A 24,245-nucleotide genomic window follows, 5' to 3' on the forward strand; every position below is an offset into this window, starting at 1 on the left:
AGTTATAACTATATCCTCCAATTATAGCAGTTTTAAATGAATGTGAGAAATAGTTATGAAATAATAATGGTTGTTCCTCCTGAAACTTCCAAGTGAAATTTCATCTGACGATAAGGATTTCGTGTAGGTGTTGCTTCCAGAGGGATGTTTGGAGTGGATTGTAATTCTCATATCTTTCCAATTGACTCCAGAGCAAAGCTGCCCTTTGAATTCACTCAGAAGTTGATGATCATTCTGATTTGCTAAACCATGTCAACGAGAGTTCACATGATTCCTCAAGGTATAGGGGACTATCTAAGATGTCTAAATAATCACTTCTTACTTACAGAATTGTTCCTTTGTGCCAGGCCTCTCTGGAAAGCTGGGCTTCCAAGATAGAGGAGGAGTTCACAGCCATAGTTAAGCAAGAGGCTTCATAGCTTCTAGAATGAATAATCTGAATAGGAAATACAATGAAATCTGTACCCCTTTTATAGCTGAGGGATCCATGCCTTTGCCTCTAGACTGGAGTTCTGCTTTAAATGGATCGCCATTTCAGGGATGGGCTGAGTCTGGAAGCAAGTCACAGCCTCTAAGCAGCCTTCCTTGAAATAAGGCCACTCCATAGTCCTCACTGCCGCAGGTTCTGTGCTCAACAAGCTGGCCTTGAGCTGCCTTAGGTGATGTGGATGGATATTCTCTACGCTTGTTGCATCATTATTCTAATTTTCAGAAGCAACATGATGGTACCAGTTGAGAACTGGACTAATGGTTGCAGAGCAAGTTCCACCTCTGGCTACTTAACTTTGCAACATCTGATAAGTCACCCAACCTTTATGTTCCTGTTCTTCTTTGAAACCAGGACAATCATACTTCTTTTAGAGGCTGCATAGTTAGTCTTTAAATATATGGACTATGGAGTAAAGTGCCAGGGTTTGGTTCTATCACTTAAGAGATCTGTGAGATTTTAGGTAAATGGTTTACCCTTGCATCAATAAAAGAGAGAGTAAAGATACCAGTTATCTCATACTATTATATGAAGATTAAGTTAGTTAACATGTGTGAAATGCTTAGAACAGTGTCTGGTACACAGTTATCACTCGACACTGGCCATTATTTTCAATAGGAGTGCCTCTCAGAGGCCAAGGAGATGGTAGATGAGAAACGGGCTCTGAGTGGGGAAGCTTTCTCTTACATTGGTGTCTGGCCAACTAGATAGTGAGCTTCTTGAGGCCAGAAGCTGGGCTGTGTATGTGCCACATGGCACCCAGTACAGTGGCCATGAGGGGATGGGTGCACTGGTGAGTGTTTCCTAAATGGACCAATGAAAAATACGCAGCCCTCTTTTTTTCAAATTTTTTGCTAAAGGACTAAATGTTTGAAACTATCATTTAAAATTCATTGTTTTTTCGGATCCCCTGAAATTGCCTTTATTGATGGCTCTCACAGTATTCTCATTCTCCCTTATTCTGACTCATCATTGATGGCTCTCACAGTATTCTCATTCTCCCTTATTCTGACTCATCATTGATGGCTCTCCCTGCCAAACTTATGAAGTGTTTATCTGGCTTGTCTCTTCTTAACTCGTGAAATACCGTGAAGGCTTTGTGACTCGCTGCAGTGAGTTGTAGCTCTGCTTCTAAGTCTCAGCTCATCAGTATTTTCTTTACAGCGTGGGATTATTTGGATATACCACGGTAGAGAAGATGCATGAGTAATGAAATGACAAGTGTGTTCTGATGATGAAGGAAAGCTGAAGTCTGAGTGAGACTTGGTTTTGAATTTGTTGCCACTTGTTGATTGTGGAATCTGAAGCCAGTGACTTGTTTTCTCTTCCTTAAAATAGTGTTTTGATACTCAGGTCCATTACAGAGTTGGGGGCTGATTAAATGTAATAATATATCTGAAGCACCTGGCATACAATAGACACATTAAGTATTAGTCCCCTTCCCCTTTAGAGGATAACTTGATGTCACCCAAGCTTGCTTTGCTAATGATAGAGAATTCATTTGTTTACGTTTGTCCTGAGTTACCAAGCTGTTTTTGCTGCCAAGGGAAGATTTTGTCTTTTAGCCAGCAGGTGGCAACCAAATTAAAGCTAAGAGTTCACCTCATTATGATAACTGGTAAAAATATTGCCTTTTCATATTAATGCCTGATGGAAATGAAAGGTGGAGAAAAGCATTTGTTTCTGAAGTGGAGTCACCCCTGGCTAAGGCATTTTTAACACGAGGCCCCAGATACAGATGAGTTTTCTTAAGGCTGCTTTTGATTTTGGTACGAGAGTAGAGCAGTCATACATCTTCTTAGAGGCCTGTCAGAGGAATCATCGAGATTTATGCAACATTGTGTTTCAAAGAATGAATCTATTCACTTGATTTGGCAGTTTGAAAAACAGAGTAAAAAGTAAGGTCATCAGTTGGTAACTGATGATAGAACAGTTGATAGAACAGTTATAAAAATACGATTTCATTTTATTTTTAATTTGGTTTTATGCGATTTTTTTTTTTTTGGTTTGCCCACTGTGAATTTGTGTGTGATTTTTAAACAAAGCATACCTTTTAACTAAAAAGACTTAAAAAAGTATAAGCAGAATAGACCCCTTTGTAAACCCTGTCTTTGAGTCTTTGATAGTTTTTTTATCTATGAAGTGGGGATAGTGTTACCATCACATACTGTTGTTGTAAGGATTAATGTAGATGACGGATGAAAGCACGTAGTGTGGAGCATGGCACACAGTAAGCAACCGTAATATATGGTGCTATTTAGAGGGTTTATATTATTATCACAGCATCAGTAAAGGTGGGAGGGATCTGAGGGCCCATGTGATCTAACGCATTCGTTGTTTGATGAGGAGACTGAGGCACAGAAAAGTTAGAGCAAATTCGCATCGACATCAGTTCTGGAAGCCAGATTTCCTGAATCCCCTGTCTTTTTAGCACGGACGCCCCTGGATTAATCATGAGCTCTGGCTGGAGGTGGAGGGTGGAGAATGTGGCTGCTGAGGACTGACTGCCCCTTCTCTGGGGACTGTGGGCAGGGGTGGGAGCGGCAGGTGATGTGACGACAGCATTTAGAAGAGATGTCATGGTCAAACCGCAGTCCCATGATACATACTTTGAGACAAAGTCAACTCTGAACTGTAAGCTAAACCCCTGATCCTAGCTTTCTTTTCCAGAGCAAGTCCCTGCCACGCCACCTTCTCTCTCAACAGGAAGACCATGCCCATGAGCCATTGTACTTGACACATGTTCAGTGTCCTGTGACTGTCAGGAATGGCTAATAGTCACCACCACCGACGGTGCTCCAGGGAGCAGAGTCGGTGACGCTCGCCTGCGCAAGCTGCCATGCCGCAACCCGCTTGAGGATTTCCAGTTTCCTGTGAAATGCCGTTCAAGGGGGAGGAGGCAAAGGAGCCAACATTTCCTCCCTGTGTAGCTTGCTGCTCACCTCCTTGGCCATCCAGTGTCTCTAGAGGTCAGGGATTTTGGACACTGCGCCTTGAATCAGTCGGTGACTGTCACCGTTATATCTACATAACCTGGCAATGTGCGAAGTGTGGTCTGTCACACTGCCAGGGAAATTCACACAGTGATGTACCATAGACTTATCGTGTTGGGGCTGAAAGGATCACGGAGGTCCCCATGTGCAGTGCATTTTACAAGTCAGAAAATAGCAGGACATCATTGGGCTGTCACAGCCCCAATGGCCACAATGGTTTCTCCTTCCTATTTTACGCCAGTACTTACACCTGGCAAAGATAATACTTTGGTTGTCTCAATTATAGTTGGAAATGTTCAAAACCCAACCAAGACTTAAATGATGGTGGTTCAAAGCTGGAAGCAAGGGGCTTACACACTCTGCCGTGCACTTGTGTATACCCTGTAGCAGACCAGTTTCTTTCTTTTGTGACAATTCTTTTCCCATCTCAGGGTTCTCCCTTACTCAGGTCTTTGTTAAATTGACAGGGCTGGAATTTACCACATTTCCTGGGACTATTCATATCAAATCGCACCGGGACCACAGGGGAGCAATTAAAAGAAACTCTGAAACCCAAGGGGATGTTTCAGGTGTAAGTAGAAGAGAGATTTGGGTAGGTGGCATGCAATCGCCTTCTCAGAGATGCTCAACTCATACCAAGTGGATCGCTGCCTCTGACCCCTGTAAACCTGAGGAAAGGATCCTGATTACAGGACTGTGTCTAGGCCAGATACGTGAGGCGAGAATGCACAAAGGATGTTTCCAGCCCTGGAATAATTTCAAGTAGCTAAGTTAATAACGTCTCTAATGTTTAGGATTTATAAAGCAAAGGTCTTCTAAAATTAGATACTTGTAATTTATAATTAGGCTTAATTATAGTTGTTGATTAGTGATGCCAGTGGTAGTTAATGCTGTGCTGCGGGGAATATGGACTTTGTGTTCCTCTCCCGATGCATTTTTATCATGTATTCTGAAGCTCTGGAAGATAAAGACAGGCTGAGACTATTGACAAATTAGTCAATTCTAGTGTGGTAGTGATTCGGGTTTCTTTAGGAAAGAGGAGCTCAAAGAATAGAGTGAAAATGATTATTTTTCCTTCCCTATTTCAGAATGTGTAGTTGACATTGCTTTTCCTTCACAGGTGATATAGGGTTGTATTGACAATGACTGATTCAGTGGAATAGCTTATTCTTACCACAGACTTTCAGCATTTATCTTATCAGCCAAAAAAGTGTTCTCGCAGGGACCCAAATCGACTGCATTTCTCTCTATGCTGTTCTCAGGGTTCGCAGTGACCTCTCCACCCTCTTCTGTGGGGAAGCAGGCCTCTTGAGGATTTTAGTTGTGTCCTTGGCCAGATCAGTGGCTTTTACACGACTACTTTGGCATATTTGGTCAACAAATACTAATGAGTGACTGCGTCCAGACTTTATATTGAGAGTACGGAGATGGTTAGAACCTGTCTGTCCTCAAGGACCAGATAATCCTCTGGAGTCCTCGTGTGCGTGTGTGTGTATGTGTGTGTGTGTGTAGGGGAGGGAGTTGTCAGAAAGATAAATGACTCCAGTGTAACGGGATGAGTGATAGAATAAAGGCCAGACATATTCTATGGGAACATGTAATAGTGAAATGATCACACATTGGAATGCTATTCATACCTCAGTAACTAGACCTTTCTAGAGATGGTCCAAGGGAGATCTGAGTTAATACCTAGTTCTTTCCTGTGAGAAATAAAGGCTTTCACTTTTTAAAATGCTAGGCTCTGTTTGTGGCTTCGTGGTACACATTTAACTAAAATGCCTAAAAGAACAGGCTCAAATCCCTCTTACGTTGGGACACGCCACAGAGAGAGAGGAAAGTAAGCAAGGAGTTAAGTGCTTTGTTACACAGCTGACTCTGATCAAGGGGATGCAGTTATTGGGACCAATATTATCTCGGCATAGGAGTGGGTCACCTTTGGAATGATCCTCATTGTGAACCTAGCATTCATTATAATGAGGTTCCAATGACTACATTATAACTTTAACACATACAAGTCGGGAAATATTAATAGCTTAATTTTTCCCTTGAAAGGGTAAGACTTTTAGGGAGAAACAGAGCAAATGTGTAGAGCACTTGTATGATTAAAATATGGATCCATGATATTTCTGTTGTCAAAGTAAATAAGAGGGTGTCTTAATTGTCTACCTATTTAATTGAAAGATTTAATAGTGTTCAGAGTACTGTCGCTCTAGTACTGTGCTCAGCTACTAGTAATCTGTACTCCCACTTTCCACTAATCACACAACAATGCTCAAAGCAACACAAATCTGCTTGAGACGGGAACTTCTAACTGCGCCATAATATTCCTTGGAATAGATGCCACAAGCAACATGCCTTCGTAAAAAGATTGTATGATTGATTTAAAGTCTGGAGACCTGGGTTTAAATCTGAACCCTGCTGGTTCTCTCTCTCTCGTAAATTGCTTAATCATTCTGACTATCGTTTAGTTTCCTCGTTTGTCCAATAGAGGCAAAGTGGTGAGGATTAATTGAGATAACAGAAATGAAATAGCAAAGAGTAGCGTGTAATTGGCATTTAATAAATGCATTTTTTTTCTACTGGGGGATCTAAGGATTTGGGCCCACTAGCTTTTTGCAAGTTTATTATTTCATTCTTATTCATCAACTTATTACCAGCAACTAATACGGTGCCTGGCGCTGGTGCCTGGCACAAGTATCTGCTGAATGAATAAACTGATGACTGGCCAAGGAACACATCCTCATAGAACAGTAAACAAACGAAATGAAACTATTTATGCCATGAGTAGTATTTTAGGGCCAATTCAATGACCCTCACACTAATCCAGGAAATCGAGAGATACGAGAAAATTCCACAACTATCAAAAGGTAGTTAGGAATTTTCTTCTTTTATTAACTAATTTAAAGTTTGCTGTATCAGTTAATGGGACAGGTAAGTGGCTTTGGTGTTGAAAAATGAATGACTGTGTTTCTATCTGAAATCTGTCAGGTTACAGTAAGTTCACTGGCTGGTGCAAAACAGAAATCTGAAAGGAAGTAGGCCACGTCCTTGCCAAGTGATCCAGGGCACATCAGATGGTTTCTAGGACTTCCTGAGGGTTCCTGTGCACTCCTAGAGAACACAGCATCTTGTCCCAGCAAGAACGGCTCAGTGAAAATGCTGAGGTATGGGTCAGCCAAGGGACAATCCCAGAGTCTTTCCAGGAGCCCCCAAACCAAGCCAGGAAACGTGATGGGTATAGGTGGTAACATGAAAAGTCTGGAAGAATCCAGACCTGGGCAGGTTCCAATTAAACTGTGCCCCCTTACAATGACTTCTGTGTCACTCTGAAAGGTGATGAGCCTTCTTAAAGATGAAGAAGGATAAATAGATAACCAAATAAATCTAGAGCAGGGGTTTTCATATTAAAAATGGGAGCTTTGCATTTGAAGTCAATTATTTGTAAGAGAGAAGAGGAGGTAAGTAACTACCTACAACGAACTCAACCTTTGTGTTTCCATGAAGAGACTGACTTGTTGCATTCCTGGAAGAACTGACTACTCCTTGCTTTGTGCTCCCTCTTACCTTTGCAGTCTTCTAGTCCCATACCCAGAGCACTTACTTGATCACTATTTTTTGATAACATTGCTATTTTCTAGTAACTTGCTTTTGGTAACATGTTTGGTAAGTTGATTGCTATTTTTGGTAAGATGTTCTTGAGGGTTGAGACAGTGCTAAGCAGATAGTAGTTAAATAAATGTATAAATTATTGATTGAATAAATGATTAGATCAGTATCATTTATTAACGATTTGAAATAGCTGATAAATCTTAAAAGAACCAAATTTGTGACTTTTTGGTGAAATTAAAAAAATTGGTTCTACTTGGTCATTCTATTTCTGTGTTACATCAATTCTAAGATGTATATTTGTTTCATTTGCATTTGAACATCTCTGAAATTGGGATATGACTTACAATTGGTGGTGTTCATAATATTATTGGCAGTATTTTTTCTTTACCGGTGGTTTCAAAATAATGAATGATAAATCAAATAAGGGATAGGTTTCTTAGATTTGGTAAACCATAATAAGACTAAACTTACCTTAGTAATGTATATTCTATCCTGTTATGCACAGGATAGAATAAGGGGAAAAGCAAGGATTTTGGATCAAAGGAATTTTATTGTGAATCCTAGCTCTGCCATTTTTTTTTTTTTAATCTGAGCAACGAGCTTGCCCTGACATCAATCTTTCAGTTGCAATATTCTCACCTGTATGATGGGAATAAAGCATTCATATTAGGGTTCTGCACTATACAAACAGTCAGTGAACAAATTCAGTGAATGTCTGTTTCTTTTTTCTCTTTACCTTCTCCACTAGCTTATTTCTACCTTAGAACAGCCGTTTCAGGTAGGAACATATAATTTTCATTTTACAGGTTCAGAAACAGAGGCTTAGCAGCACAAGTGAGTCAAGAGAGAGACCTCTCTGGAGCCTTTGATTTTCCATAATTCCTCTGTGATCCATTGGGCTGCTCACAGGTAACTATTGACATAGGTGAGAGCTTAGCTACTTTTTTGTTGATCAATTTCCTTAGGCAGCCTGTGTAACAATTTACACAACACCTTAATAACAATATCACACACTACATCCTTTTTGGAAAGGATTTTACCTCTTGCCCTCATCCTGTAAACAAGGATGATCTCTATTTAAAGAAGAGGAAAAGGAAGAGGGAAAAGGATGTTATATCACCTGGCCTTGCATTTTTGGGAGCAGATGTTTTCCTCGTCTCATTGTTCACAGAAGATTGGTTCAAGATGGTATAAACCAAATGTTCAAAAATATTGTGATCCCTAAATCAATTCATACTATTCTTTTGTTAGGACAGAACAAGACTATGAGACTGGTTGAAATTAAAGCTGGGTGCTGGAACCTTGGGGCTTACTGCAAAACCCAAAGCGAGTGATCGGTACTACACTATGATGGACCAATAGACAGTGGCTATTAGACCTCCAGGCCCTAAACCTCCAGGGTTGAATCACTGTAGGTGCTGTGGAAATTCTTTTGTGTTTTCTCAGTTTAGCCTGAAAAATTTTAATTACAAGATTTGTTTTGTTTTTTTTTTTTTAGCTTTAGCATTTCTGGTTCCTACTTGGTAATCATATTTTTAATTAGATTACAAATGATCAAATACTAAGGAAATAGACTTATTTCAGTAATAAAATATCATCAAACTTAAATGAAGAGGATATGAGTGCCTGCTGTTTCAAACTGCAGTTAGGTTTCTGAGTGAGCCAAGCCAGCTTCCAGACTCTGCCAAGGGCTGGCTGTGTGGTCCTGAGCAATGCGCTGATGCTTCTTACAGCTTTAGCATCCCGGTATAGAAGATGGGGGATTAAGAGAGTGAATATTTTAAAGGGCATAGCAAGTGGCTAAAACTTGATAGGTGCTCAATAAATTCACCCTTCTCATCTTTCTTCTTCCCTTCTTGTTAAATCCTTTATCCTTGATTAACAACTTTTGTTGTCTGAAACAGTTTTGAAGTTTAATGGATCTCAGTGGATTCCCAGTGTGCAAATTAAGCATGCCTAAAAAATGGGTGAATGCTGTACTCATCAATGAGGTGGGCACAAGCAAAAACCCTTTGGGCAACTAGCTCTCTTGGGGTTGGCTGGTGAGAGCTCTCAAATTTAAAGTATGAAAAGAAAGTTTTCTTCACTTTTCCTTGCCTACCGGCTGTCACCAGGTACTTCATAAGTAGTTGCTTGAGACCTTCCCATGTTTGAAAGCCTGTCCTCAAAACAACTTTTGTTTCTAACCGTGTGTTAGACATCTCCATTCATCCAGGTTAGAAGTAATGGGGTAATTTTGGCCTCTTCCCTCTTCCCTTCCCACTTCAACATATCCAGGTCCTAAGCATCTCTTGCTACGATGTCTCTTTGCAGGGCACTGCTGTGTGTAGCATGGGGGAGAAGAGATGAAGAACAGGCAAGTCCGCGCTGCTGGAGTATTACAGCATGCTCCTAACTGATAAGCAATACTGTAATGACCTCCTAACGATCTCTCTTCTCCATCTTTTTCCTCCCATCCATGCTATTTATAGCCACCGTAGTGTTCTTTCTTCCACAGAGCTGATTATGTTACTATCTTGCTCAGTAACCTTTGATTATTCCCCACTGCTTATGGAATATAGACTTAATACTTGCAAGGCACTGGTAGTCCCTAAACACTTGGTACAAATTTATGTATTTTTATGTTGGATCTCCCTGTCTGGCCTCCCCTTCCCCATCTTGCGTTCTTCCCAGCACTTTGTGAACAGGCCTTGACTTTGTGGAAGCAGTTGGCCAGAGTCTGTGCCTTAGCTTCTTTTGTTCTCTCTCCTTGTGGAAAGCCCTGCTCTACCTGCCTTAATTCAAGACCTAGTGGGTTGTTGTTACTTGATATATGTTTACAAGCATTTTCTCTAATTGTGAAATAATAAATGTTTAAAACTGAAAGCGTGGGGAAAAAATCACACACGCACATCACTTTGTGTCCTCTTCTTGAAACCTTAATAGATCTTGGAATTATGTACTTGTTTTTAGTCGTTCCCTTAGTATTTGGGTATTCATTCATTCGTTTACTGACAATAAACTCCTGGGGGCTCGGTTGTATCTGCCCCATCTATACCTTCCTCAGGTTATCTGTTTGAAGTGAGCCAGTGGCTATGCAGTATAACCCCACATGTGACTTCAGTGGTGAAACCATGGGATTTTGGAGAATTATTGTTTTTTTAGAGGCAGGCCCGCTAGTCTTTCATAGTAGCCCAGCAGGCCATAGATGGTGCCTAGTACCTGCTCTTGGGACATTCAAGGAGTCTCCAATGGGCTCCTTTTGTGCCTCTAGTTCATATGGAGGTTGTAGAATGTTTGCACTGGACTGAAATGTTTGAAAAAGTCTTTTTGCATGTTTGATGGTGACTCTATCAAGTTTCTTTTTATATTCCTCTAATATGTGAATGCTCATAATAGCCTGCACAGAATCCTGTAAAGGCAGACTCTCTTGAAAGAAATCCAACCCTCATGGGCTCTGCCCATTTCACTTTGCTCTCTCTAAGTGAGGTGTTCATATGTTCACCACCACTTTATTTTGATGATCTTTGCCGAGTAAGACCAGTATTACTTTTGAGGGGGGCAGTGAGGAGAATTCTGATATATGTCTCATTTTAATAACCAAAAATGTGGCTCTGTCACCGATCAGGTGCCCCAAGAAACTCAAGGTGGGTTTGGAAGCATTTAACTCTTTTCCCAAGTTGTTTTTTTCCCTTTTGTTATGTTAAGGAGATGCAAACACAAACTACCCTAAAACTGACCAAGCCTCACCACAAGAACTAAGCCCATGACTTTTGCCTTATTTTTAATGCTAAGATCTCTCCAGGAGGAGCTTAGGCCTCATTACCATAACCTGCAGTGTATGTGGAAGCATGTTTTCCAACTGAGCCTCTCCCTTTTGAATATTCATTACTCATCCTAAATAAAGGTCCCTGCTTCCCTTTGTTCAGGGATGCCATGACTTTGGAAATGATTCCTCGTGGCCTCCTATTTGCTGCAAATACGCTTTACTTTGTGAGACAACTTCCACTGGTGAAGAGGCTTATTTAACTCACCAGGAGGTGAGCGCACTTGGTTTGGTAACAGCTCTGTTGCCTTGATTTGAATTCTTGATAATTTAGAGTAATATAAATTTCCCAGAACATCACAGTGTGTGATTAAAACTGAAAGACTTAGAAGGTTATATTCAGCTGGAAAAATTTTAAAAAACGACTTCGGTTTAAGAGGAAGCCGCAATGTGATACAACATGTGCATGGAAACAGCGAGAATCATCTACCTTTGTCACACCAAGGCGCTTCTCTTCCTGCTTTCTTCTCTCTCGTACCAATTTGTGATAAAAGCTGTTCTTTATGACTGTGTCTAGTTGACAGTGTTTGTGGTATTTGTGTATGTAAAATGTATTGTGATATGCTTGGAAGGATGATGCCTGGAAGGAGTTTTATGATGTTTATTGTTATTTATTAATCCTTACCTTCAGGAATGTGACATATCTCATATTAAACCTATAATTTCATTATTGGGAAATGAAAAAGGTATATCTTACATACTTTTAAAGAAAAATACAAAAATGAAATATAGTTAGCGGGAAGACAAGTTGATGGATAATAATATATTTTCTACTCTATGTAGTGGAATTCAAATTTTTTCACTATTTGAATTGGAGAGAACCATATGGGTTTTAGTTGAGGGGGGGAGTGGGATAGAAATTTTGAAGATATTATTTAGGAGTGATTCACAAGAGCTGGACAGCAGTTCTTATGGTAGATATTTTGACTGACGCAGGGACTGAGTCTTGAGCAGTCTCTGAACTTGAGCAGTTTATATGGTGCCAGGATAGGGCATTTTCCTCAAATCTTAGAGTCCTGGCTGGGTACCCATCTGCCTGACCAGTGATTGCCTCACTTTTTTTCCTTACCAGCTGCTTCTATAAAAGAAGCAGTTTGGAGTAGATATAGATAAACTTTGACAACCTCAACCCTATAATTTTGGGTCTGTTTTAAAATTTTAGAAAGCCGAAGTCCTCATGATTATAGCTATGTTCTTTGAGCCTCTGTAACAATCCAGCTAGCCAAATTATTAAATAGAATTGAAGGCAATTAACTCTTAGATATTTTCAGAGTATATTTCAGGAACACAAACAATTTGGAGCTAGGATATTATGTAAGGAGATCTTTCTCAATTAGAGTGAGGTATGGGGCATTTGGGTGAAAATCCTTTATAGAAATGTCTAGAGCAATGGTTCTTCTTCTTTTCTGAAGGCATGTTGAGAATCTGTTGATTCTGGCTCAAAAAAATCAGTATAAACAATTATATTAAAAATTTTAGGTATAATTTATTTATTTCATTCGAAATTTATTCTTTCATTGAGAAATAAATTCCCAATGAAATAAGTCAATTATAACCAATGAAGCAAATTCATTATACCCAATAAAGTAAGTATATTATACCAAAATTTTGCAGAGACAGAATGCTTTATTTTGATGATTCTAGATTGCCATTAATTATAAAACAAATCAAGTTAATAGTTTTTAGGGAAATAAAAGTCTTTCCACCATGTAAAACGGTCTGATTGATTTCAAGGTATACACTAATTTTAAAAATGTTAAAATCTGTTTCTTAGAATTGAGGGAATATGGTGTGTGTGTATATATATATATATATATTTTAACTAGGAACAATGACTCATTTATTTGAAAAAAATTAATGGTTATTTCCAAAAATCAAAAAACAATATCCCAAACAGTCAAATAGGAAACAAAGTAAATTCTCCCCAAAATAAATTATAATAAAAAGGCTGTTACTTATGCACATATTTTCTTTTACATGTAATTCACTTTATTATTTTTTTTTTTATAATTTATTTATTTATTTATTTTTTCCCCCAAAGCCCCAGTAGATAGTTGTATGTCATAGCTGCACATCCTTCTAGTTGCTGTATGTGGGACGTGGCCTGAGCATGGCCAGAGAAGCGGTGGGGCGGTGCACCCCCGGGATCCGAACCTGGGCCGCCAGCAGCGGAGCGCGTGCACTTAACCGCTAAGCCATGGGGCCGGCCCGTAATTCACTTTAATTTCATTTTGATAACAATTTCTGAAAACTCTGGTTCCCAGAAGTATATAGTAGCAACAGAGAAAATTAGAATTCGTACAACTTGCTCTGCCCCACATCAGGACAGGCCTATCAAGAATATTCTAAGACCCTGAATTGAAGTCATGTAAGGAAGTCAAGAATTGTTACTCTCCCATTCATCTGAGTAGAAGCAAACTTGAGAAAGAGTTCTCCTGAAATTTTTGCTTGCAGAGAAATTGAGAAGTTGTTTCTCTCTACACCAGTATTCAATTATGGCATGCAAAAATTTGTCTAGTATTTCAGTTTCCAACCTCTGCCAGCATGGTGGCTGCTTGTCCAAAACAACTTTGCTTGTTCTGCATCTTTGAAAATAAAAAGATTTACCCCTCCAACTGACCAGAAATAATTGCTATTAAATGAGCCAACTCCCTGATTATATTTCCCTTTGAAATTATCTTTAGGGTTTTCCTTTTTTCTTAAAAACTAAAACTTCTCCAGGAAATACAAACATATCTAGGCATCCTCTGGAAAACTAGTGAAGCTCTGTGTAATCAAAAGGATACTAATATTTTTCTATTATTTCTTGATACCACTTTTTGAAAAGTTAGTGATTAAGAGCCCAGCTCTGGGGATGTTGACAACTTGCATGGTTCTAGAATAGTTTTTGTGGCCAGTGTGTACACCTGCAGAGAGCGTTGATCCATGGTTACATATGAATCTAATTTCTTCACCTGACAGCACAAACTGCAGGGTGTTGCTGAACATTCTAGGTACTCCATCTGTAAATGGAGTATCAGGGTTTTTTTTTCCAGTAAAATTATGGTTTACCATTTTTGAAGACATTTCTAGCCTTAGACATTTCCCAAAGGGCTCACAAAATGGAAATTCTTTGATGGCATCTGTCTGTGCAGTTTTATCAAATATTTTGGTCAATAAACATAGTATAACTACTCCAGGAACTACTCTAAAACATTAGAAGAACCCCCTTCATTTTGGAGTGGATAACCACCAATTTTTTTTCCATAGAACTATAGCTTCCATTTGCTTGTTTTTCTCCAAACCACAAATCAACTCAGCCTTTTCCTTAGACATTCAGCTTCACCAAGGCTTCCCCAATCACAGGGGCTTCTTTTACTTGACAAGGAGATAAACATTCTTTGGAACCTACTTCAGGACAAGGTTTTTGTTTGGGGCAAATCTAAGTATTAATATAACTCTAGACATTTCAAATTGAGTCTTTACTCAAAAGCAAAATACTACCTTTCCAGAATGTACCTACCTCTAGACTACGCTTTACTTGTCTTACTTGGTGCTTCTAAATGCAAGTGTTTGCAACATGGGTCCCATTATATGCAGCAATGAAGAGAAAACCAACGAAAAGTTGAGGGTCATTGACTTTATTTTCTTGGATAATTTCCAACTTAGGCTAGTTTTGATGTAAGAGATGGATTTACCATGAAGCTAAATGACCTTAAACCTTCAGAGTCCTGCTCTTGCAAAGCCCCTTCCAAGGTCCACTATCTAACAAATTCTATAAGCTTCAGAGCTCATAAACCTAGATCTGTCTTTGCCTGATATTTTTAAAAATTTTTTAAAAATTTAAAAAGTATGTTTAGGGGCCAGTGCAGTGGCGTAGCGGTTAAGTGCGTGTGCTCTGCTGCGGCGGCCCAGGGTGCGCAGGGTCGGATCCTGGGCATGCACCGATGCACCGCTTGGCAAGCCATGCTGTGGCGGCATCCCATATAAAGTAGAGGAAGATGGGCATGGAAGTCAGCCCAGGGCCAGTCTTCCTCAGCAACAAGAGGAGGATTGGCATCGGATGTTAGCTCAGGGCTGATCTTCCTTACAAAAAAAGAAAAAAATTAAAAAAAAAGTATGTTTATAATTTTAATGGTCAGAGTACTTTTCTTTCATTTCTATCAGCAGAAAAAATTTTAGATATGATGGCATAATGATGATGACCTTGTACAGTAATATGCATACTATGCCATGCTCCCCAAGTAATTTGACACGAAAAAGAAGCTTCAAAGTACCAGAAGAGAAACTAATGTGTTTGTGCCTGTCTGAATGTTAATCTCCATAACATTGCACTTACATCAATGTTCCCTTTGGTTAAACACTTTAGATTGGCTGTAGATTATTTTACCGCATTAATTATTTATGTGGACTTTTTCATAAACAAAATAGAGTCGGTTCTAGGACAATACAGTGTTTAAGAGCTCAGACTCAACAGTCATATAAACCCAGGTTTACATGTCTTGGTTCTGCCACCCACTAGCTGGGCAACCTCATATCCCTCATCTCTAAAGGGGGCACAATTCTAATATTTATCTCTCAGGGTTGTGACAATTAAATAGGAGACTGTGTGTACATGTCTAGCAAAGAGTAAGCACTCCAACATTAGGTATTAGTATTTATTGCTAGTAAACTATTTAACTGTGAGAAAGACTAGATGTTTGCCAGAAGCCTAAATTAGCCTCTGGCAATAGCAGTTACAAATTATCCCAGGCATGGCTAGTGTTTCTCCCTGGAGGAACAGTTAAGAAAATAACTTTGAGAATAATGCAGAAATTTTTAGAGCTGTCCAGAGAGAGAGAAAAGGCTTTTTTTTTTCAGCTCCAAAGGCAGAATTAGTAACAATGAATGCAGTTTCTGAGGAAGTAGGTTTAGATTCTGTATACGGAATAATTTTCCGTCACAGTTCCCCAGTACAGAATTTGCTCACAAGAATTATTCATATAAAGGCTTGATAAAACATCAGCTAGGGGATATTAGAAACCTCCCTCCACATAGTCAATGCTGCCATCTAAATCTAGGTTTTATCACCCATGTAAAATTTTAACTTCACAGTTGATGATTAATTTATTCAAGTTCTTGTTATATTATTGTAAACTGAGTTTAACTTTGTCTATTGAAAGGTCAGTTTTCACACGGCCTTGTGTCCCTATACAGGCTTTCAATTATCTTGCAGAGTTTGTTTGAGTGTACGCATTCTCCTTAGTTAATTCCATTTAAAGCTACAGAAACCAATTGAGAAAAATTTTGATAAATGTGTTGATTCCACTGCAATTTTGGTATCCTGAAAATATAAGTCCATACTACTAAACAGGCTCTTAAATCAAAATCTGAAAACCAGTTAATCAACTCTTTGATACTACTAGCACTGAACAATTTTTGTTTTTTCATTATTTTTGGACATGGTTGTCAAATTGTCTGAGGCTGCAGTCCTATCTCCAACTATTTTTAACAACCTATTTGGGTACATAAATTTGAGCTTCCTTTTTCCTCTCTGTCATCTAGTGCACCCCATTGAAAGGGAATGAATGAAATGAATGTTTCAACTGTCTTGATGTTGTTAATTACTTTGTAAGATGTTTCATAACAGGAAAGTGTTTGGCATGCAATCAGTAGCCTGGAATATTAACATCTTCCAGGACGTGAGGTTCTCAGTGTTTGTTTAAAGTGGTTGCGGAAGGGAGTAAAATAGTACTTTTTTTTCATAAAATGTGTCTCTATGAGGAAGGGCGATGTGGTATAAGAGATGGACTCTAGCTAAATCTTGATAGGTTTTCAGGTATAAAACAAGGAAAGCCTTTCAAAGATGCATATTGGTAGTGAGGTTTGCTTCTGTGGTAGTCATAAGAAAATTCTGAAAATCATTTTTTATCTACTTGAGCTTGTGTTTGAGGCTAGGTACGCCAGGGCACAATCCTCCCAGCTGTCTGCCTGTGACAGGCCATATCCTCAGACCAATAACAGGGCTTGGTGGGCAGAGAGGAGAGGAGCCCAGATTTCCATGCACCTGAAAGTTAAATTAGTAGGATTCAAATGTTATGTAGCAAGCTATGTAAATCAATTTGTACCACATTTTATTTCCTGCCTCACAAAAATTAAAAAGCATGGTTATTGTGAACCCAAATATTATTTTGAACTTGTAAAATAGTTACATTTCGGTCTGCATATTGTGTTTATTATTAAACAAGTGGAGGCAGCATAATTAGGCAAAGATATAACTTAATCATCATTTTGGTTAAAACTGGACAAAAATCTCCCTTTACCATGAGTTGTCTCCTGAGAGTTGGCAGTGCTCCTGGCTGTCAGTGGGTATGTGTATGTGTGACACAGACTAAAGGTACAGCAAAGGAAGTAGGAAAAATAGAAGAGAAAGGAAAAAGATAAAAAGGAAGTCCACTGAGTAAGGGAAAGGAAAGAGTGGGATGAAGAGGACCACAGAAGAAAAGAGTTTCCAAAAGAGACAGTGTCTGCCAATAATTGTATAAGGTAGTGATTCTGTATTGTTGTAATTCAGAGCAGCTACATTAAAAAAAAAAAGGTGAACGTGGGGAGCATTAATCATTTGTCCACATAAGGACATTAAAAAGAACTCCTATACTCCAATCTGCTTACCTTTTGCCTCTCTTGTATTTTTCATTTGCCTGAACTGGTAAACATGTCATCATAGCTTCATGCTGGTAAGCACATCACTGGAATATTAACATCTTCACCTGTCTAATATTACCAATTTTAATTAAAAAATTTAGTTATAAGGACACATTAAATGTATTCACTTCTTATTCAGTCAACATTCTGTGAAGGCCCACTATGTGGAAGGATTAAGTTAGATATGGAAGGAACAGAAAGGAATGACAGTGGGACTGGAGGGAACAGTGTCTGGCAGAGGAGATGGAAAGACGTGTGTGGGTAAGGTAGCAAGAACGTTCAGTGGTCTACGCAAAAGTTTGGAACCAATTTTGCTGGCGATGGAGAGCCAGTAAAAGTTTTTAAGCAAGATGAGTCTTCTTTAGTGCTGTGCTTGGGTGTAATGATAATGTGCAAAACAACTTAGGGGAGAAGGCAAGGAAATGAACTAACAGGGACGTTGTAAGATTAGAAGTAGGACCTAATTATAGGGTGTGGAAGGGACTCGGGCAGTGGGGATAAAAAGGAGACAGTAGGTAGAACACTGCGGAGGTGGAAATGGAGTGGTTGAACAACTAATTGTGGAGGAGAAAGGAAGAAGCTATAATAAGCTCTTTTTTTAGGAAGACTTTTGTAAATGAGAGTTCACTGTAGATACTAAAGCGGATTAAAAAAGTAAATTTGGGATACTTTAAGAGTAAATATGAATAAAGTACTTATTTCTCATGATCATTTTAAATAATGAAAAAAGTGTAAACAGCATGTTTATGGAATGATGAGCTTGAAAACTTGTTTACGAAGAATTTTAGATAGACCCACTAATAGATGATGAAGATCAACAAAAACCCACTTCAGTTCAGACTACGAGGTATGTAGAAGAGAGTAGAATTTTTCAGAGGAGAAAGGACAGAAGCATCTCTTGTATTTTTCATAACTTTTGAGCTTGTTTCCTAGCGTCCACGACAAAGAATAGCATGCTGGTTACAGGGAATGGAATTTCGCCTAGAATTCTGTTCAAATTCCACTTCTGGTACAGAACAATTGTGTTACCTTAGGCAAGACACTAAACCTGCCCCTCAGCGTCACTTTCCTTGTACTCTGCAGAATGCAGATGATGTTGATACCCATGCTGTAGGGGATGTCTGTGTGTGTGTGAGACAGTGGGAGAACTGAATTGAATGAGATAATATGTGTGAAACCCCTGTCACCGAGAGGGAGCCTGGCGTACGGTAGGTACTCAACAAACGGTAAGTACTTTTTTTTTTTTCCTCAGCAATAACATATACATCACCAATAACAGAGTATTGGTAGATGTGCCTTTTTTTTGGTAATGAAGGATGTTTGGGTAAAAGCTAGAGGTCGACTTGCCATTGGCTTTTATGGGCAAGAAGACGACATTCCAGGGTACACCGTCATTTTTATGAGGACTTTTTGCCGGGCACCAAGAGGTACAGCCTTTCTTGTGACCTGTATTGCAGTTTTGCCGCAGGTCCATTGGTTTTTGCTATGGTTAATTTTAACGCTGCACGTGAAAGGGTTAAGAAATGCCCTTACTCATGTTCCATGAAGCAGCAGAAATTATCAGATGGAAACAGGAATTGGGAAGGGAAAAAAAGGCTCCGCAGGAAATCGTTGTTTCCTGACCCAGTGGCTTGTGCTTACACCGATGAGAGGAGTCTACGGCCTGGCAGTTTAATCACACCAGAATAACTCAGGGGGTGGGGGCAACAAGTGCCCCTGACCCCCACCCCTTAACTGAAGCCTTGGGACTGCAACTGCCCGGGGTTGAAACAATACTCTGCGTCACCGGCCTTCTCATTGGACAGCCGGGCAGCCCGTCACGGCAGAGGCCCCGCCCCCCGCGGGAACCCCGCCCCGGGAGGAGGAGCGCTGGCCGATGCTAATCAGCCGAGTGGCCAGGCGAGCCGGGAACTTCATTCCCTTCTCTGTGTCAGGATCGCAGAAATTATGCCCCTTCTCTCACCATGAGCTGGCTCTCCAGTTCGCAGGGAGTTGTGCTCACTGCCTACCACCCCAGCGGCAAGGACCAGGCCGTGGGGGGGAGCCATGGCAAGGGAGGTGACGAAACCACCTCGAGGTAAGCCCCGGCTTTCGAAAGCCGGAGAACAAAACAAAACCCTCTTACCTACTCCAGGAAAAAAGTGACAGGGAAGTTGGTGTGGGGAGAGAGGAACGACGTGCTCACGTCGAGCCGAACCTCCTGCAGCAGCCAAGTGTCTGGCAGGGGTTTTATGTACTTTGCATCTCGAGTCCAAGTCTGCAATAGCCCATATGTGCTGGAGAAGATGGAGAGGAAGGAACTGGGCTTGTGGCTAGCGGACGTGTGGCTTAGCAGGTGCATTTGCAAATGCTCCAAGATCAAATGACTATATTTGAAGCACTTCCTATGAGCTGGAATTCTTGAATGGGCTCGAGGCTCGGCCGCTGGAACTGCTGGTTGGGAATGCGTGCCAGCAAGCAGGCGCTGTTCACTGTACAATCTGTTGTTGTTAGAGCGTGTGTGTGCTTTTCCTCTCCTCGCTGAAAGCAAACCTCTTAGGCAAAAGCCCAAGACACTGGCCCCTGGCAGTATGTTTCACATTCTTTTGCGTTTGTGGATGTTTTTAGGGGCGGAGAGGGACTTTCAAAAAGGAGCTTGTGTCAGGTGGTAGTACTCTGCTGCCGAGTGAAATGTGGTTAATGTTAAATCGCTTTATAGGCAGAGGGCAAATGTTCTATAGACCACTGAGGGGCAACGAGTGCCTTTCTATCTGTGTACTTTGTTCTGTTTTTCCAAGGACTTTTTTTCCTTCCTTCCCTTAATGACCTTGTCACTAGCTGAACATTTTTACCTCGTCTTAGATATAAATTGTAAATATTGGCCTAGAACCTTGCAAAAAGCAAACGCTGACCTAATAGTGTGGGACACTTAGTTATCAGTATGCAGGTTTCCTCCTTGACGTTTAATGTGATGATAAAACCTTCTTTGTTCTTATGTGACTTATGCCTTAAGCTGAAATAATGCCTTCTTTCATTTGTTTTAAAAATCTCCAAATGTGGGGGAGGGGAGAAAAAAGCAAAAGAATGACTAATACTCTGTTAGAGTCTCAGGCTGACCAGAACTTTTCCTCACATATCAACCACAGTGTGTGTAGTCCATTGAATTAATTCATTTCCAAAGATGAAAGGGAATTGCTACTTGTGCTTTAGATGTGTTACCACTTTATTTTCTGTCCTCTTAAGTATTTTCTGTGAGAGATCAAGTGTTTTATCCATTTTTCCGGTAGAACACTGATGTAGCGGTAAGCAGCCTGTGACACCAACTCCACACCAGCCGTAACTTGGATTCCACGTGACAGTCAAAATTGCCAGAATTGTGCAAAGTTAGCGTATTCTCCAGTGACTTGACTCTGGGGTGGCCTGAGGATCTGAGCTGAATCTTGGATGTTGATTGTGAGAGGAAAGAACCTTAGGGACACTGAGTCCAGATAAAGAGGACTTTTCACCTTGAGGGCTCAAGCTCTGGGAATTAGTCAGGTTGTTGCAAGGTCTGGGGTGCTAGGCCTTTGCCGGGGGCTGCAGCTCTAGTTCTGGAGACTTTCTCCTGTGTTTGCAGTTTTGCAGTCTGCTGTGGGTGGCCCGGCCTTGAGTGGGCTGAGAGAACAAGAGGGGAACAGATCTTTCTCAGCCTCTTTGCTAAAGCAGAGTAGAGGTACTGACGCGGCGGAGTGGGCAGCTGCCCACACAGTGAGTGCTCTCCTGGCTGCCATATTGCTTGTCCATGCTGCCCCAAATTCCCACCACTGAATTAGAGTCCTAGAGCCAGTTATTAATCATGACTGGAGAAGATGGGAGCCCTGGTTTGAGGGCTGGGAGTAAAGGCAGGGAGGAGGGACAGTCCTTAATTAGCTTTTACCCTTAAGCATGGAATAATTTATCAGATAAGCTTAGTGTCACCTTGGGAGGCCAGCCTGGGAGGGTTGAGATACTGAATTTTGGGTGGGAGAAGGGATTTCAGGGTGCGATGGGGTCAGGAGTGCCCCCTAAAGATGGTGGTGGGGGTGGGGGACCCAGGGCTTTGGCTCTGGATGGGTTAGCTGGTGCTTCAAGCATTGGGAAGCTGCTCCGAAGTGCAAGGTTGAGGGCTGATGCCTATTTTAGGAAGCTCTTCAAAAGGCAAAACCAAACCAAAACAAACAAAACTCTTAAAAAGAGGCAAAGTAGACTCTGTGTTCCCTCCCACCTATTTAACAGTTGCTGGAAGGAGCACAGAAGTCTAACTTGGCTTATTGCAAGATTTTGCTCTTCTAAATAAGATGCACTTTGATGAACTATTTAATCAACATTTAGTTCAATAAGATGAACTCATGTATATGCCATTTGAAAAGTAAAGGGCTATGGATATGATTTAGGATATTTATGGAAAGTGTTTGATTTTTGGCTTCACCTTACCAAGTCCTTTTTGATTGTTGTTTGGTCTTCAGAGAAGCTGGGATAGTAGGAAATTAATATTTTTGTGAGTAATCTATTAGTCTGAAATTCTCTCCATTCCATTATCCCTCTTTATCAGGACACATTCATTGGATGCCTGATTAAGGAGTTCCTCCTACTCTTGGTTAGAGCCTCTCAAATATTTACAGAATCCTGTTTTCAATTTTTTTGGTCATATTTCCTCCTTAAAACATTAGGATTTGAAGAAATATGCTAACATTAGTTGTTCTGACTGATTTGTACACAGTCAAATGTTTCCAAAGGAAACTACTTTTTATGAGTAGCTATATTTATAAGACTTTATTTACTTGTTAATTTTCAAGCAGGTTTCTTAATGTTTACTTTTGCAAAACAGTTTTTCAAAGAATACTGCATTTTGTCTATCCTTACTGTTCTCCCTTAACTTTCCCGCCATTTTAAGAAAAACTATTCCATTTGCCCTGCCTTGTTGTTGCTAATATTTTGATAAATATTAATGTCAAATGATATTTTCCTTCTTATTGGACCTTTAACTCTAGTTGATGTATGAGATATTTTTATGTCTTCTGTGAACAAACGTATGGCATTCATCATGGAGGGTCTCGTTTGGTTGACTCTGTTCGCCATTGGTGTTGGGCAAGCAAAACCAAGAGGTACTACATCATAATGACATGCACCCTGAAACTCTGGGCTCAGGGACCAACCTACCTGTGTTCACATCCTGACTCTCCCACTCATTAGCAGTGCGGCCTTGGAGGGGTTATTTAACTCCCTACCTATAAATTGAACTTCTTACTAGCGTTCACTTCTCTGGGAGGATTAAGTGGGATGATCCCTGTACAGCCCATAGAACAGTGCCTGGTTTATACCTAGCTGCTGCTTTCTTTGACGCTAGGTACAGAAAAGGAAAGAAATTATTGAGCTTTGCAGCATATAGCATACTCTTCCTTGTTTCAGAAGCATTTTCATAAATATCATTTTGTTAAGAAACATGGGCATCTCCATGCACTTAACTATAATTGGCACAACTGAAAATTAGCCATACTGTCAAAGTTCAGGCTTTTGAAGTTTGAAAGACCTTGGAAGTGTCCTTTTGATCCACAGCAACATTTGCAATTTGAATTAGTGACAACTCCTTATAGCAGGCCTGCCTTGGGGCATTGACGGGTCACACTGAGGACTGCAAACATTGACTTTTATGGCAAGATGGAATGTGGGTGAGTCCTCTTTTGGCAGCTGGATTCATGGCTGCCTCCATGCTTCTCTCCTCCTCCTTTAAGAACTACTGCTGCCTTGTGTGCCCAGTGGAAGAGGGCTGCAATTTCCATATTCTTAGCTTAGTTCTAGACTTTTTCAAGTCCTACCCATTTCTTGATTCTATAAACTTACATAGTCAGCATATCCATTCAGTCACTGAGTCATTCCACATATAATTACTGAGCTCTTACTGTGTGTCAGGCAGTTGTCCAGGAGCTGGGACTATAATGGGGAACAAAATAGACAAACCCTTGCATATGAGGAAGGGAGGTACGGAGTAGAAAATGAAGACCTGAACATGTGAGCCTTGCAGATGTGTGGGGACAAGAGATAGGGGAAGAGTTTTTGAGGCAGAGAGGGGGTAGGGAATGTAGAAGCTATAAGCCTGGGGCAAGCCCTAGAGCAAGTACCCAGAGCAGCAACGAGCCCTGTGTGTGGCGTGGTGGGAGTAAGCAGGGGTGAGGAGAAAACAGGGTGGGACAGGTGGATCTGATAGCTTTGTAGATCACTTGAGGAATTTAATTTTTGTCAAAGTGAGGTGGGAAGCCAGTGAATGGGGAGAGTTTTGAACATGGGAGGAACAGACCATATTTTGCTCTGTCCTTCTGTGAGAACTTCTGGCTGTTGTGTTGATTGTAGACAGTAGAAATGGGGACGCTACCCAGGAGGTTCAGGTGATGGGGGCTTGGGCCACGGTTTCAGTTATTCAGGTAGTGGAGGTGGTGAGCAGTGAAGTATTTTGAAGGTAGAGCCTGTAGGATATTCTAATGTTTGTGGTATGTGAGCAAATGAGAATGGTTAAAAATTGTTGCAAGGTTTGGCCTATGCAACCCCATGTATTTAGCTGGAGAAGAATTCTAGAGTGAAAGGGGGGTGGGTTGGGCAAGATCTGAAGCTCAATTTTGGACATACAACTCAGAAACATCTTCTTGGGAGAAGCATTAAGGGAAGGACATGGTTGTCTTTCTTGATGAGGTTGGAG

General features: G+C 40.5%; 1 protein-coding gene across 4 annotated transcripts in view; it reads left to right on the plus strand.

Annotated features, from left to right (window-relative positions):
* ARHGAP18 (Rho GTPase activating protein 18) overlaps nucleotides 1–24,245 on the plus strand; it is a 171,538-nt gene that overhangs the window by 32,116 nt on the left and 115,177 nt on the right. For 2 of the 4 annotated variants that reach the window (XM_058566314.1, XM_058566313.1), the window contains exon 1: nucleotides 11,012–11,108. The exons of 1 other annotated variant lie outside the window; for it this stretch is intronic. Coding sequence is in view for 1 of the 3 variants with exons in the window: in XM_058566310.1 (XP_058422293.1) it covers nucleotides 19,522–19,634 (113 nt within the window). In the remaining 2 variants the exon portion in view is untranslated. Of the gene's footprint in view, nucleotides 1–11,011; nucleotides 11,109–19,466; nucleotides 19,635–24,245 lie in introns of those variants that run through there. One more of the 4 variants, XM_058566310.1, reaches the window with a different exon arrangement.

Source organism: Diceros bicornis, chromosome 23 (genome assembly GCF_020826845.1).
Source record: "Diceros bicornis minor isolate mBicDic1 chromosome 23, mDicBic1.mat.cur, whole genome shotgun sequence".
NCBI classification, from domain to species: domain Eukaryota; kingdom Metazoa; phylum Chordata; class Mammalia; order Perissodactyla; family Rhinocerotidae; genus Diceros; species Diceros bicornis.